Genomic DNA, 16,056 nt, shown 5'->3' on the forward strand with positions numbered 1-16,056 from the left:
TATTGATGTGGGTACTCAAATGAAAGCTCTCGATGAGTGTAACATCAGGATTAGCTTATACCTTTAAAAATATCAATAGTTCACAAGATACGAGGTCATTACTTAATTATGTAACATATATAACATATATTTTGAAGATATAAGCTCATCTCGATGTTACAGTCATCAAGAGCTTTCATTTGAGTACCCACATGCATTTTTTACATATTTTTCATATATACATATGCATAATATATATAAATATATGTAAAATTGATGTGGGTACTCAAATGAAAGGTGTTGATGAGTGTAACATCGGGATGAGCTTATATCTTTAAAAATGTCAGTAGTTCACAAGATACAAGGTAATTTCTTAATTATGTATCTAGAGATAGAGTATTTTTGAATACAGCCCAAATATTTATCATCATAAATTGACTATCGGTGCGAATAATTAACTGTACTAACTTCCAATTAATCTTAACTACTCATTAAATCCACGTTAGGCATCTTCAAAGGCCCTCTGACCTCAACCCGTTAAACACGACTGCTCAATCAAGCTAATTGTAATTAAAATTTTTTTCGGTCCCACAGAAAGTCTAAATGTCACGCTAACATTCCTTAGAGCCGTAAAAAAGCTTTTTAATTACTAAAAAAAAAACAATAAAAATAAAAATTTACCTTCCTATACTAGTATCACATGGAAATGGCACAGCTTTCGAAATACTCCGCTGTCTCCTTACACCATCTCTCACCATCGGATACCTTATCCCGATGTAATCTATTTCGCTCTGTAATTATAAAAATCCATTAAACATAAGTTAATTTCTTTTCCTCAAAATGTCAACTAAAATCCCAATGAATAAATAAATAAATAACAATAATAAGATTTTTTTTAATATTATTATTATTATTATTATTATGGATGAAAAATTTCAAAATTTAATAATAATAATAATGTCAAAATTTTTTGAAATTTTATTATTATTATTATTATTATTATTATTATTATTAATCAAAAATTTGAATTTTTTTGTGATAATAATAACAACAACAACAATAATGATAATAATAATAATAATAATAATAATAATATTCTTATCTTAAAATTACTAGTACAGAAAACTTATCGAAGAATGTAAGATAATTAAATTCATAGCACGCATTAAAAAACTTTTGCTTTCGTTAATTTGCATTTAAAGATATTGCATTGAATAAAAATATATTCAAATACATTACAGACGTTTTATGAAAGAGTAATTTAAAAAAAAAAAATAAAAAATAATTACTTGTGTTAAAACAGTAACTTACCCTCCCGCTAATGAATAATTTTCTAATTGTATCCACAAACTGCCAATTTTGCGGTAATACGTAAGGCAATAAAACAACAATTATAAATAATTCACTTTTATACATCCTGATGAATTTCATTTTAAACTTTCTTCATAATAAATAATTATTTTGGGCCTTACATTTTTTCTAGATGATTAAAATTTCCTTTTAAAGTATAAATTTTTGGTAATCATTTAATTTATTTATTCTTCCTTCTTATATAATCATTATTTTTTCCTGTTAAATAAATAATTTATCAAAAGTTATGGAGAATCCGATAAACGAGAAAGCCGTTAGTGAATTTTAAAATAAAAATAACTAATGCATTCATAGGAGGATTTATTAACTATTAATAAATTAATTTGTTTAAAGACAATTATTTAATTTATTTAATGTTAATAAATATTTTTTTACATTTATTTAGGAGAAAAGTACATTTATTAATAGTTAATATGTATTTATTAATAGTTAAAAAATATTTACTAATAAATAATTTTAACAAAATTTTCCTTTATTAAATAATGACTTTTGTTAAATTGCACTGTATTTTCTTAACTATTGACGGTTTTAAAGATGTAAGCTCTTCCCGATGTTATACTCATCGAGACCTTTCATTTGAGTACCCATGTGAATTTTTTATATATTTTTCATATATACATATATATATATAAAATATATGAAAAATTGATATACTCAAATGAAAGATTTTGATGAGTGTAACATCGGGATGAGCTTATATCTTAAAAAATGTCATTAATTAAGAACTGACATTGTATCTTGTCAATTAATGACATTTTTAAAGATATAAGCTCACCCTGACATTACACTTATCAAGACCTTTCATTTGAGTACCCACATCAATTTTTCATATATTTTATATATTTATATATATATTACATATGAAAAATATATCAAAAATGCATGGGGGTACTCAAATGAAAACTTTCGATGAGTGTAACATCAGGATGAGCTTATATCTTTAAAACCGTCAATAGTTAAGAAAATACAGTGCAATTTAACAAAAGTCATTATTTAAGCAAAATTTTCTTAAAATCATTTATTAAAAGTTAGTAAAGCTTATTAAATATAAAAAAATCCTTCTATCAGATAAGTTTTTAAAAATTTACCTAAATATTCAATTTTTTATTATTCTATAGAATAATATTATAATATTTTTAGCAGCTTTCTAATTTACAATTCAGTTCATGGCAACACATGGAGAAATTTGACGATTGTCTTCCACGGTATGTATCTCTTGTATTTAGCAACGAAATTTGCCTTCAGGGGTCATTGGTTTACGATTTGATGCTTCCGATATATTACTTTCCCCTGAGGTCGGAGTGCGACGTCTATATCACTTATTCACTGTAAATAATAAGATATTAATCTAACTAATTAATTGCAATCATAAATTTTTTTTACAAAAAAAAAAAAAATTTTTTTCTACAAAAAAAAAAAATTTTTCTACAAAAAAAAAAATTTTTTTTTTAAATAAATTTTTTTTTTTTTTAAATTTCTTTTAAATTTATTTTACAAATTATAAAAATTAATTAATTAATTTTTACCTTTTTAAAAATCAAAATAAAATTTCTTGCAAAAATAATTATAATTTCCTTCAAGTAAATTAATTAAAAATAATAATATAATAAAAATGACAGTATAAATAAAAACAAACACTATTTGTCACTATTATCCTGACATACGACACGGTCTCGACGAGTATTGAACAAATATATGAATGAAGCTAACCAGGAAGAAGAAAAGGTGATGTCTCCGCACGCATCATATGGTTGATCCCCTCTTTTTCTTCAGCTTGTAATGTATATTTGACTCTTCTCTGTCTTTACTCCTTTGACATACTGACAAAGAATGTTTAATGGATTTAAAATATACAATACTTGTAATATCTAATCAATTAAATTAGTTAAAACCGACTTAATTAATTTTACATCAAGAGTATTGATAGAAAAAATTAAAAAATTTTATTTAACTAAAGAAGATATTAAATTTTTTATAAATTAAATCCTTTGGGTTATTTAATTAATTTAATTAATTAAATTAATTAATTAATTGATTAATTAATTAAATTAAATTAAGTATAAATTTAAAAATTTTTTAAGCTTTTAAATTGCAAAATTGTGCTCTAAATTGTTCATTTTAAAGTCTGAGTGTGTTTTAAATAATTTAATATAAATTACAATAAAAAAAAATTTTTTTTTGAAGACCGGAATAGTTTTTTTTAAGTTGAAATTTTTTTTTTTGTGTACTAGTCAAAAATTAGGCGACTATAAATAAATTTATTTAGAATTTAATAATGTTTATTATTTCATAAAGTTATTCTTAAATTAGTTATTGCTTTATTGTGGGTATTACGTACTGTGTAATATAAAGCTAAGAATCAGTTATCTGAGAAAATAATAAAAAAAAGAAATCTGTGATGTATGATTCAAGTCGCTTTTTTCGATTAGGTAATTGTGGGAAGTCAAGACTTTCATCTGAGGTTTCAGCAGGTTGCTGCACTTAATTCGGATTATAAAATCAGTGACCGCTGAATTTAAGAGTTCAATTTATTTTTATCGAAAGATTATTTTTTAAATTTCCATTTACCTTTTAAAGTAAGCATGGGAAAAAATTGTAGGAAAAATTACAATTGTGCCTTCTTTAATAATTTAACATTCCAAAATTTACGATGTTTATTTTATCATTGGTGTCAAGTTGACTACAAAAGAATTTTAAAATATTGTTGTTAGATTGACGGCAATTTGCAAACGAAATTTGGTGTCAGTATAAGCCGTAAATTGGTGGCAAACTGACTACAAAAGTTTAATAAAAGCCAGAATCTGCAATCTACATCCAAATAGCCATCATCAGTGTTTGGCATTCCAGCTTAGCCTGACTTACCGATGTTTTATTGATAAAACAGGAAATTTTATAGTTTCTAGTAATAATTACCCTGATAGCCAGCGCTTTCTCCCCTGATAGCCACAGTTTCAGACCAACCAAGTTGGTGTCAGATAGTTGCCACCAACTTAGCGACAACTTGCGGTCAACTTCCGAATTTGTAACTGTTGGCGTCAAGGTGGCTACAAGTTTCTGAGAAAAACAAGACCAATCTACTGCCGCAATATGTCGCCAGATTTCTTGAGAAACTTGTCGTCAACTTGGTGCGAAAGAGTTTCGAAAGCAATTTTTGCCGACAACTTGGTGAACAACCGAGTTCATTTCCAAGACTTGCCGCCAACTTGGTGACAAGTTGCGGCAGTAAATCGACGGAAAGTTGCGACGGACTTGGCTATCAGGGTCAGTAAGTGTTGACTTCCAGCAGTTACGGTTAATTTATACATCAAGTTGGCGGTAATTCTTCACTCAACAACAGTTGTAAGCAAATTGACGGAAATCTACGGCCGCAACTTGAATACAAGTTAACAATCAAACTTGTAGTTAAATTTCCTTTCAACTTTACTACAATTTGACGGAAATACTTGTACAGCAAGTTTTGACGTCTATTTGCAGAGTAAGTTATAGGTAACTAATAGGTAATCGCTCGCTTTGCCAACTCTTTCCGTCAAGTTTGTTTCAAATTGCGGACGTAGATTGACAGTAAGTTATAGGTAAGGTGGCTATCAGGGTACAGTATAAAATGTAAAATCGGTCCCATAGTAATCAAAACTAGAAAAATTACAGTTTGAAATAAGATTTTTCTAAATTCAATTTTTGAATTTAATTGTCAGAGCTTTCAATGTAAATATTACATTATACCATGTAATTTTTATAAAATCTGTAATAATTACAATCTAAAACGGTAATTTTTCCAGTTTTCCTCACGAAGCGCCACGTTGCATTATATACTGTAATTTTTTGAATTTTCTTTTTTCCGTGTTTGAACTTTGGCAATCTGCTCCTCAGATTGACACCAAACAGCGTCAACAAATACATGTCAGTTTGCTTCCAAGTGATATAATATACTTTGAAGTGTATTTAATAATCGTCAGTAGAAAAGCATATAAACTCATTTACTTACAGTCGATAATCAAAAGCTGGTCGCTCCCTGATAACCACCTTAACTCAAACTTTTATTCAATCTACTGCCGAAATTTGTAGCTAACTTGATGGAAAGAGTTTGCAAAGCAAACAGTTTTAGTTTAAGATGTCTATAATTATAAGTTACTCTGTAATTTGACGTCAAGATTTGTAGTGTAAGTATTTTAGTCAAGTTTTAATAAAATTGAAAGGATCCCGAGTCGAAATTTAGAGCCCATTTAAAACCTTCTAAAGTCGGATCTATTTCGGACTTGGGGGCTCAAACTAGAGCCTGTTTCCATGTTTAAGTAGGTCCGGTTTTGGTCCCACAAGCGCTACAAATTTCCGTTTTCGGCGCTTTAGGGTTCAAAATCGGACCTGATGAAAATAAAAATTAGATCTGATTTTGAACCCCTGAGTCCTCTTTTATTGTTATTTTTTTATTAATTAATTTTAATTCCCTTAGTTGCCACGACTGGCCTATGCCTGGTTACCAGGACCGTGCCTTAGTCAATTTTCAAGTCTGCCTCATGCTTTTTGATGAGAAATAATAAAAAAATTAATTTTTTAAGCGTCATTTTTTTAAATTTGATTTTAGATGTAGAGCTAATGCAATTTCAGACTCTTTGACTCTTATTTAAACCTAACTTTCGCTAATCATAGAAATAAAGTGAAAATCACATCCGTCCTATCCGAGATTCGAACCTGAGCCGCGCGCTTGCTAGACCGATACCTAACCCCTACACTATACGACCGATGAGCTACTATACATCTCATCATTCTCATAAGCTAAATCTATATAATGATAAAGTGTGACGGTTTATTATTTATATAATTTATGTTATTTAATATCGTGTTTTGATGAAAATTAACTATTTTTTACACATGGTTATTAATTAAAAAAAATGCAAAAGTCAAGTCCTTATATTACCTTAGACTTTGTATATTATTCTATGGATTTTCAATATTTTATTATAAATTTTAATATTTAAAATTATCAATATTAAAAATTTAACTGTAAATTAATTAATTTTAATTTTTTTAAAGACCATATCAATTTTCACGATATGTAATTGTTTTGGTTGAATAATAAATTTTTAATTTTAGCATTTGCTAACAAATATTCGTTAAACAATAAATTTTTACAACTTTAAAGAAATTCATTGTATTGAATCAAGACGAAAAATTCTTGAATCAAATAAAATTCACTTAAACCAATATAAATTTCTTAGTTTAAGAATTTTTCTCTTCAGATCAAGAAGAAAAATTTTTTCAGTTAATAAATTTAATTTTTTAATTATTGATGGAAATTTTAATTAAATAATTGATAGAAAAATCAATTTTTAATAAATATAATTTTCGTGTCATTTTGAATTCTCCGAGCTCAAAAATCTGATAGAAGTTTGATAAAACACTATTTTTTGAATTTTTAAACTGTAATAACTTTTGAATTAATGAATCGATTTCTACACGGTTGGCGGCATTCGACGCAGTTTCTGAAGAATCACAAAGAATCTTTCAGTTTTAATTGATCGAAATAGGAATTTCGAAGTAATTCCGAAAAAATACTTTTTTTGGTTTTCTTTTGACAACGATAACTAACTAACGAATCAACTGACTTTGAGCGGGCTGGCTGCGATCAACATGGTTTTTTGATGTTAAGAGCTGATTAGTTTTTAGAATCGATCGGTAAATCCGTTAAAAAGTTATTCCAAACGAACCGCATTTGAAAAAAATTTTTGTTGTAATTTTTTTGACATTTCTCACTTTTCTCAATTTTTTAATTTCGATAAACACAACAAAATTAATACCATAAACTCAGTAAAAGGCCAAAAAAAGTAAGACAAGTTGAAAAATTTATATGATAAACATTTTCTGAAGGTGGCCCATTTTGCTCCACATTTTTAATTTTTTATTTTCAATAAACAGAACAAATTAATGTCAAATACTTGGCAAAGGACTAAAAAAAACGTAAAACCAGAGAAAAACATTAAGGATTTCAACATTTTTGTCTTAATAGATCCATTTTGCCCCCTCCCCCTTCTCTTACTTATGATTAATTAACTTTAGATTTTCCATTGAATGGCCAAGGCTAAGTTATCCAGTCTTGACCCAAGCCTAGCACACCATTAAATATCCAGAGCTAGATGAGCCATGATGAGTCTTGGTTCAAGTCTGATTCACCAAAGGAACGGCCGAGACTCTTACTCCAAAAAATTAAATATCTCGATAGAAGTGAATTTTCATTAACATTTTTATTGATTAATATGTCAAATGGGAAGATCAAATAATATTGAATCATTTTTTTTCATTCAATATGTATAATTGCACGCTAAAATAATATAAAATGGGTATCTCTCAGCTGAAATAAGTGGCGCTGCTTTCCTAAAGTATCTAAAAATCTTGATCAAATACAAAAATTTATTGTAACAAGTATTTATGATAATTTGAATTAAGAAAAAATGACTTCCACCAAAAATAGAATTTCAAGAATAATTTTTACTTTGGCCAATACAACTTCGGCCTTCCTTCAGGCACCCGAAAATTTTCTTGAGCCAAGAATTTTGTTCTCCAGTCAAGAAATTTTTTATTTTTGATTTTTTATTTTTAGTTTTTAATTTTTAATTTTTAATTTTTTATTTTTTATTTTTTATTTTTTATATCATGAATAATTTAATTGTAGTTAATAAAAATTTATGAAGAGGCTAATATTGACGGACTTGAGGGTTCAAAATCGGACCTCTCGGTGAATGTTTGGACCTGTGGGTTCAAAATCGGAGCTATGGGACTACAGGGCTCTCAGTCGGATCTATTTCGGACTAAAGGGTTCTATATAGGCTCTAAATTTCGACTCGGGGAAATTTAACTACAAGTTTGATTGTTAACTTGTATTCAAATTGTGGACGTAGATTTTCATCAATTATAGGATACTAGCGAACCCAGCCCGCTTCGTCGGGCTAAAGCTTAGTGTATTGAACAAAGTAAATATATTTCAATATATTGTAAATAATAAATTCTATTATCGCAATATGTCAACCATCATTCATCTTCGAGTTCATTTTCTTCAAGCTTTGTCTCTAGTGGGTGAAAATTGTTAACCAAATTCATAAACATATCAGTTAGTGTAACATCCACTTTGTGATCTATACAAAAAAATATCGGGCTCATCTCAAAATCGACGATCAAAGTACGACGCAAGGCTTGAGCATTGTAAATGTGGATAACCTCAAAATCGTATCAATTAAGAAAAGAAAGAGATAATCATTTTTAAATTGTTGTTATTGATTGCAAATTTGTATTTTCTATAGTTATAATTATCCGAGCAAAAACAGTTTCACTGTAAAAAAATCACGCCAAGTCCACGTTCATAAGACTATTAGGAAAAAAAAATTTTTTTTTCTTTACAAAAAGATACATAATTAAAAAATTAAAAAATCCAAGTAACCGATATCCGAACAAAAACAGTTTCACTGTAAAAAAGTCGCGCCAAGTCCACGTTCATAAGACTATTAGGAAAAAAAAAATTTTTTTTTTCTTTACAAAAACATACAAAATAAAAAAATTAAAAAATCCAAGTAACCGATATGATTGTTTATGATTTTCGGAAATTAAAAAAAATTTTATTGTAAATTTAAAAATTAAAAAAAAAAATTTTAGAACGTATTTAGTGTGCGTGGTTGCAAAATATTTTACTTTTGATGAAATTCGTAAAATCTATTTACTAGGACTTTAAAAAAATTGAAATACACAATGACGCACACCAAGTACGTTCTAAAATTTTTTTTTTTATTTTTAAATTTACAATAAAATTTTTTTTAATTTCCGAAAATCATAAACAATCATATCGGTTACTTGGATTTTTTAATTTTTTTATTTTGTATGTTTTTGTAAAGAAAAAAAAAATTTTTTTTTTCCTAATAGTCTTATGAACGTGGACTTGGCGCGACTTTTTTACAGTGAAACTGTTTTTGTTCGGATTTTAGTATTTTTTGTAATTATAATGAAAATTTACAATTGATAATAACTTAAATCTCGTGTTGACTGCATTTTTTACTGCAAACTATCCCCTTGAAGCTACAGTTTATGTAGATGTAATTCCAGTGCACCCTGGCGGCTGTAAATGTAAGCTGTGAATTAAATTTTTTAACTGTAGTTGCTTATCTATAGGAGGATTACTACACATTTTTATTTTATCTAGTCTGTGGCGCTGACCTTTCTCCATAAAAAAAAAGTCAGGATCGAAATTTGTGAGCGAGCTATAGTATGTGCTGATAAAATTTAATAATTTCAAGTAAATAAATTTTTATAAGTGAATATAATTAATTAATACGGTGAAATAAATTATGAATTACTGTTATGATAAACAAATTGGGTAAAAAAAGTACCGTAGAATTAAATAAAATTTCGCAGCCTCAAAAAACCGTTCTGCTTACAGTAAACATAGTCGGTAGTCTGGCGCTCCGTTTACAACGGATTTGAACGGAACTTGGCGCCAGATTCTACCGAATCTGTGAATGATCGTTTATGATTTTCGGAAATTAAAAAAAATCTTATTGTAAATTTAAAAATTAAAAAAAAAAATTTCAGAACGTATTTAGTGTGCGTGGTTGCAAAATATTTTACTTTTAATGAAATTCGTAAAATCTATTTACTAGGACTTTAAAAAAATTGAAATACACAATGACGCACACCAAGTACACGTGTTATGTCCTAACTCTAGTGGCCGCGCGTGAATTTATTTTATTGAGTCTAGATTACCGACGTAGTCGTAATTCGCCCGGGAATATTGAAATACTCAACTTTGAAATAGCAGGAATGAATAAATATTAATAAATGACTGGGTTTTTAACATTTAAAATAGCGGCGAAGAAAAATATTAGTTTAAATTGATTTAAATATATTGTTGTATAAACACTTTACACAAAATTAAATTATCGGACTATTACAGTATTTAATAAGATGTAAGATCAGCCTGAGGGCTGAGGGTATTCTGATCTTCCGAGTTTGGTCTCGAGTCCGAAGTGAAGTAGAAGGGATGGTGGGGCAGCTTCCCCTACTGCACTAGAGTCCCACAGTTGAGAATGATGATGACCTCGATTGGCTGCTCCCCTCTCAGGTAGACTTCAGCTCGAAGCGTTGGCCACGTGCTCGCTCTTTCCGACCATGCTGGATACCTGAGTCTGGCAGGAGAATTTCCCAACTCCCTAATGACTGGGAACTTTTTTAGAGACCTGGCGGCCAGACAATATTGTCCTCAAATAAGGGTCAATAATCCGCCCAGACTGTCTTTCATAAATACTTAAAATGTAAAATATAGAACTTAAGGTATAATTTGTAATAAGTCTAATAAATCTTATAAGCCTACAACACTTGAGGAGTATCTCTAATACTAAACTTATAGCTATATATTTTACTCTTATCCTATTACAATAATATTCTATCTTTTTACGATACTTATTCTAATTACAATGGATGGGAAATTTCTAGAGAGTGACCAGACGACTAAAATATTAATGGGATTTGCCTTAGCGTGCTATAAACCATTTTATAGGTTTCTGAATTTCTCGTGCTATAACTTGTCATAATTTATTCTCGCGAAAGAACAATAACCCACTGTACATCCTCGTCAGTGTCACCAAGTGTTTGAAAACTTTCCCCCTAAAGCAATTTCAAAAACCACTAAATTCAAAACAAAACTCCCCAACAACAGACCAAGTATTTATTCATTACAATATAAGTAAAGAAATAAATAAAAACAATTAATAATTAGTTAATAACAATAGTTATTTAGTATTTTTCTTTAATTTCATCACATTATGAAATGTAATTTCAATTATTATATCATTTATGTCATTTACTTACCAGCATCTCCTTATTTCTTTAAAAATGAATAAGTTTAATGGGAAAAAAATCAAAATAATATCGAATAATCAAGTTTATATAGTAATAATTATATAACAATCATATGTATCATATATATAATAATAATATATAAATAATAATCATTTAAATATTTAAATTAAAGTCATAAATTATAATTGAGTGCCAAAAAATTAGTCTTTGGAATATTTATCACAAATCTTTGATGTCATTCAAAACAGAGAACAAATTATCGGCTTCCTGTTCATTTTGAAAATTCGAATCCTTGAAATCATACATTTTAACATTGAATAATTTCAGCATGTCAGGAGATGGACTAAAATTAACACACGACCCGAGTCGAAATTTAGAGCCCATTTAGAACCTTCTAAAATCGGATCTATTTCTGACTTAGGGGCTCAAACTAGAGCCTGTTTCCATGTTTAAGTAGGTCCGGTTTTGGTCCCACAAGCGCTACAAATTTCCGTTTTCGGCGCTTTAGGGCTCAAAATCGGACCTGATGAAAATAAAAATTAGATCCGATTTTGAACCCCTGAGTCCTCTTTTATTATTATTTTTTTATTAATTAATTTTTATTTCTCTTAGTTGCCACGACTGACCCATGCCTGGTTACCAGGACTGTGCCTTAGTCAATTTTCAAGTCTGCCTCATGCTATTCCATAAGAAATAATAAAAAAATTAATTTTTTAAGCATCATTTTTTTTTCTATTTGATTTTAAATGTAGAGGCTAACGCAAATTCAGACTGTTTGACTCTTATTTAAACCTAACTTTCGCTAATCATAGAAATAAAGTGAAAATCGCATCCGCCCTATCCGAGATTCGAACCCGAGTCGCGCGCTTGCTAGACCGATACCTAACCCCTACACTATACGACCGATGAGCTGCTACGCATCTCATCATTCTTATAAGCTAAATCTATATAATGATGAAGTGTGACGGTTTAATAATTTATGTTATTTAATATTGTGTTTTGATGAAAATTAACTATTTTTTACACATGGTTATTAATTAAAAACAATGCAAAAGTCAAGTCCTTATATTACTCTAGAATTTGTACACCATTCTGTGGATTTTCAATATTTTATTATAAATTTTAATATTTAAAATTATCAATATTAAAAATTTAACTGTAAATTATTAAATTTTAAATTTTTAAAGACCATATCAATTTTGACGATATGTAATTGTTTTGGTTGAATAATAAATTTTAAATTTTAGCATTTGCTAACAAATATTCGTTAAACAATAAATTTTTACAATAATTTAAAAAAAATTCATTGTGTTGAATCAAGACGAAAAATTCTTGAATCAAATAAAATTCACTTAAACCAATATAAATTTCTTAGTTGAAGAATTTTTCTCTTCAGATCAAGAAGAAAAATTTTTTTAGTTAATAAATTTAATTTTTTAATTATTGATGGAAATTTTAATTAAATAATTGATAGAAAAATCAATTTTTAATAAATGTAATTTTCGTGTCATTTTGAGTTCTCCCAGCTCAAAAATCTAATAGAAGTGTAATAAAACACTATTTTTTGAATTTTTAAACTGCAATAACTTTTGAATGAATGAACCGATTTCTACACGGTTGGCGGCATTCGACGCAGTTTTTGAAGCCTCACAAAGAATCTTTCAGTTTAAATTGATCAAACTAGGAATTTCTAAGTAATTCCGAAAAAATACTTTTTTTGGTTTTCTTTCGACAACAATAACTAACTAACGAATCAACTGATTTTGACCGGGCTGGCTGCGATCAACGTGGTTTTTTGATTAAGAGCTGATAAGTTTTTAGAATCGATCGGTAAATCCGTTTAAAAGTTATTCCAACAGAACCACATTTGAAAAATTTTTTTTTTTAATTTTTTTGAGATTTCTCAATTTTTTAATTTCGATAGACACAAAAAAAATTAATACCATAACCTCAGTAAAAGGCCAAAAAAAGTAAGACAAGTTGAAAAACTCATATGATAATATTTTCTGAAGGTGGCCCATTTTGCCGCACATTTTCAATTTTTTATTTTCAATAAACAGAACAAATTAATGTCAAATACTTGGCAAAGGACTAAAAAAAACGTAAAATCAGAGAAAAACATTAAGGATTTCACATTTTTGTCTTAATAGGTCCGTTTTGCCCCCTCCCCCTTCTCTTACTTAATTATTAATTAACTTTAGATTTTCCATTGAATGGCCAAGGCTAAGTTATTCAGTCTTGACCTAAGCCTAGCACACCATTAAATAGCCAGAGCTAGATGACCCAGTCTTGGTTCAAGTCTGGTTCACCAAAAGAACGGCCGAGACTGAGTTGTTCAGTCTTGGCCCCGTCGTTCAACTCTGGGGACTCCTACATAGAAAAAAAGGTTCACTTGAGCCAAGAAAATATTTTTCTTCCTAATTATTTTCTTAAGCGAAAAAAAAAATTATTTTTTAACACTAGAAATTTCACTTATTCCAACAAAATTCAATGTCTTGCTTTAAGAAATACGTATCTTGATCTAAGAAAATTTATTTAAGTCAAGAAAATCTTGTTATTTTAAGAAAATTCGGCCTCTTGCTCCAAAAAATTTAGTTCTTGATAGAAGTAAATTTTCTAGTCTTGAGAAAATTTCTCTCTTACTTCAAAAATGAAATATAAAGATAGAAGTAATTTTTCATTTACATTTTTATTGATTAACATGTCAAATGGGAAGATCAAATAATATTTCATCATTTTTTTCCATTTAATATGTATAATTGCACGCTAAAATAATATAAAATGGGTATCAAATATTCAAGAGAAAAATTTTCTGAAGGTGAGAAAATTTTTTTCTCAGCTGAAGTAAGTGGCGCTGCTTCCCTAAAGTATCTAAAAATCTTGATCAAATACAAAAACTTATTGTAACAAGTATTTATGATAATTTGAATTAAGAACAAATGACTTCCACCAAGAATAAAATTTCAAGAAAAATTTTTACTTCGGCCAACACAACTTCGGCCTTCCTTCAGGCACCCGAAAATTTTCTTGAGCCAAGAATTTTGTTCTCCAATCAAGAAATTTTTCTTTCTGTGTACATGGGTTAATTCATATTATTTTACTTTTTTATTTTTAATTTTTAATTTTTTATGTCATGAATAATTTAATTGCAGTTAATAAAAATTTATGAAGAGGCTAATATTGACGGACTTGAGGGTTCAAAATCGGACCTCTCGGTGAATGTTCGGATCTGTGGGTTCAAAATCAGAGCTATGGGACTACAGGGCTCTCAGTCGGATCTATTTCGGACTAAAGGGTTCTATATAGGCTCTAAATTTCGACTCGGGGAGCCATAATCTTTTTGTAAGCTGAATCTTATGGTCATTAAATTTTATAATAAATCGAGAGATAGTTTATTTCGTAACTTATTCTTCACAATGTTGTAGATCGAAAAAGCACGTTCAACACTAGCATTCGATAAAGGCACAGTTAGTAGAGCTATCGCAAACTTCGCAATATTTTCAAAACGTTTGAGTCCAGCAGCATCGCAATCTTCGTAAACTTCAGCGTAAAACCCAACAGAAATATCAAGATTAGACCATGATTTATTCTGTAACCTATCCCATTCGGATTCAATGTCATCTTTGTCACCAAACAACGCAGTTCTATCAAAGTTCTTTAAAACAGTATTTAATCTCGGATTAACTTGAGATGTAGCAACTTTAGGATGAAGATCTGTCATCATCTTTAGTATCGCTAAATTGTCAGGCAAACGCTTTTTTATTTCATTTGCTAAAACACTCAAAAAGTTTTTACATCGATCCTTAACGTCTTCTAGCTCTGTCAGATTAATGGATTCAGCTACACATCTGAATTCATGACTGAAATTTAACGATGAGCTGTGCATTAAGTAAGTTGAGAAGTCCCAGGTTACTAAATCACTATCCTTAATTTTTTGTAGTTGAGCAGGTACTACAATTTTTTGGAGTAAGCTTTTATACATCATAAACAAATCCTCGAATAATTTCGTAGGTTCAACGTTATCACTCTGGAATAGAGTATTTAATTGAGTAAATAGTTTTAACTCGGTTCTTAAAAAAATCAGAAAAGCCTTATACGGCGCACGTGACATAGTATCATACAATACTGATGCTGAATAGCATTCTTTTTCATTAATTAGAAAATAAGTATTGAGTTCTTCCCACTGATTCAGAACGGTATCAATCGCATCACATCTTGCAAGCCAACGTGTACCACTTAAGCCTTGAATTTTTTTAGAATTTATACTATCATTCATTGTTTCATATAAGTCTTTATATTTTTCTAAGCGCTTTGGACTATTCGAAAAATAATTATGCGCTTCGCGGACAAAATGTTCAAGTCTACTAGGTAAAGTAGCAGCTGCATTCTCAGCGCATAGATGAAGCGAATGGCACACACATCTCATAATTATTAAGTCTTTTAACTCACGTTTAAAAAGAGCAGTAACAGAAAGATTTTTTCCGGTCATAACGTTAGCACCATCAACACCAATCCTAACCATATTTTCAATTTTCAAATTGTCTGCGACTAACTGTGATCTTATTGTGCCATGGATGGTTATTGCATCACAATCAACGACTTTAATTAGTCGATAGAACGTTGTCACAATCTGTTTTTTTTTTTATTGAAAAAAACCGAACCATGATACACAGGGATTTTTGAGTAGAAACGTCAGTACTCTCATCAATAATAATAGAGTACGGAGAATCTCCAATCTCTATAATCAATTGTTGCAGCATACATGAGCCAAGTACATTTTTTATTAGCATAGTACATTTTGTTCTGTGAAGCTTCAATTTTGACAAGGTATCCGACAGTGGATCTAATTGCGGCAACATGCTAACCATATGA

General features: G+C 29.0%; 1 protein-coding gene across 2 annotated transcripts in view; it reads right to left on the bottom strand.

Moving 5' to 3' along the window:
* The window catches only part of LOC123263834 (phospholipase B1, membrane-associated-like), a 36,906-nt gene extending 26,343 nt beyond the window's left edge, over positions 1-10,563 (bottom strand). For both annotated transcript variants that reach the window (XM_044726863.1, XR_006509239.1), the window contains exons 1-3: positions 10,551-10,563; positions 1,291-1,458; positions 661-770 (exon numbers count right to left, since the gene is read on the bottom strand). In XM_044726863.1, coding sequence (XP_044582798.1) covers positions 661-770; positions 1,291-1,410 — 230 coding nt within the window. In that variant the 5' untranslated portion in view covers positions 1,411-1,458; positions 10,551-10,563. The remainder of the gene's footprint in view (positions 1-660; positions 771-1,290; positions 1,459-10,550) is intronic.
* Between the last annotated feature and the right edge of the window lie 5,493 nt (positions 10,564-16,056).

This window comes from Cotesia glomerata, linkage group LG4 (assembly GCF_020080835.1).
Source record: "Cotesia glomerata isolate CgM1 linkage group LG4, MPM_Cglom_v2.3, whole genome shotgun sequence".
Taxonomy (NCBI): Eukaryota; Metazoa; Arthropoda; class Insecta; order Hymenoptera; family Braconidae; genus Cotesia; species Cotesia glomerata.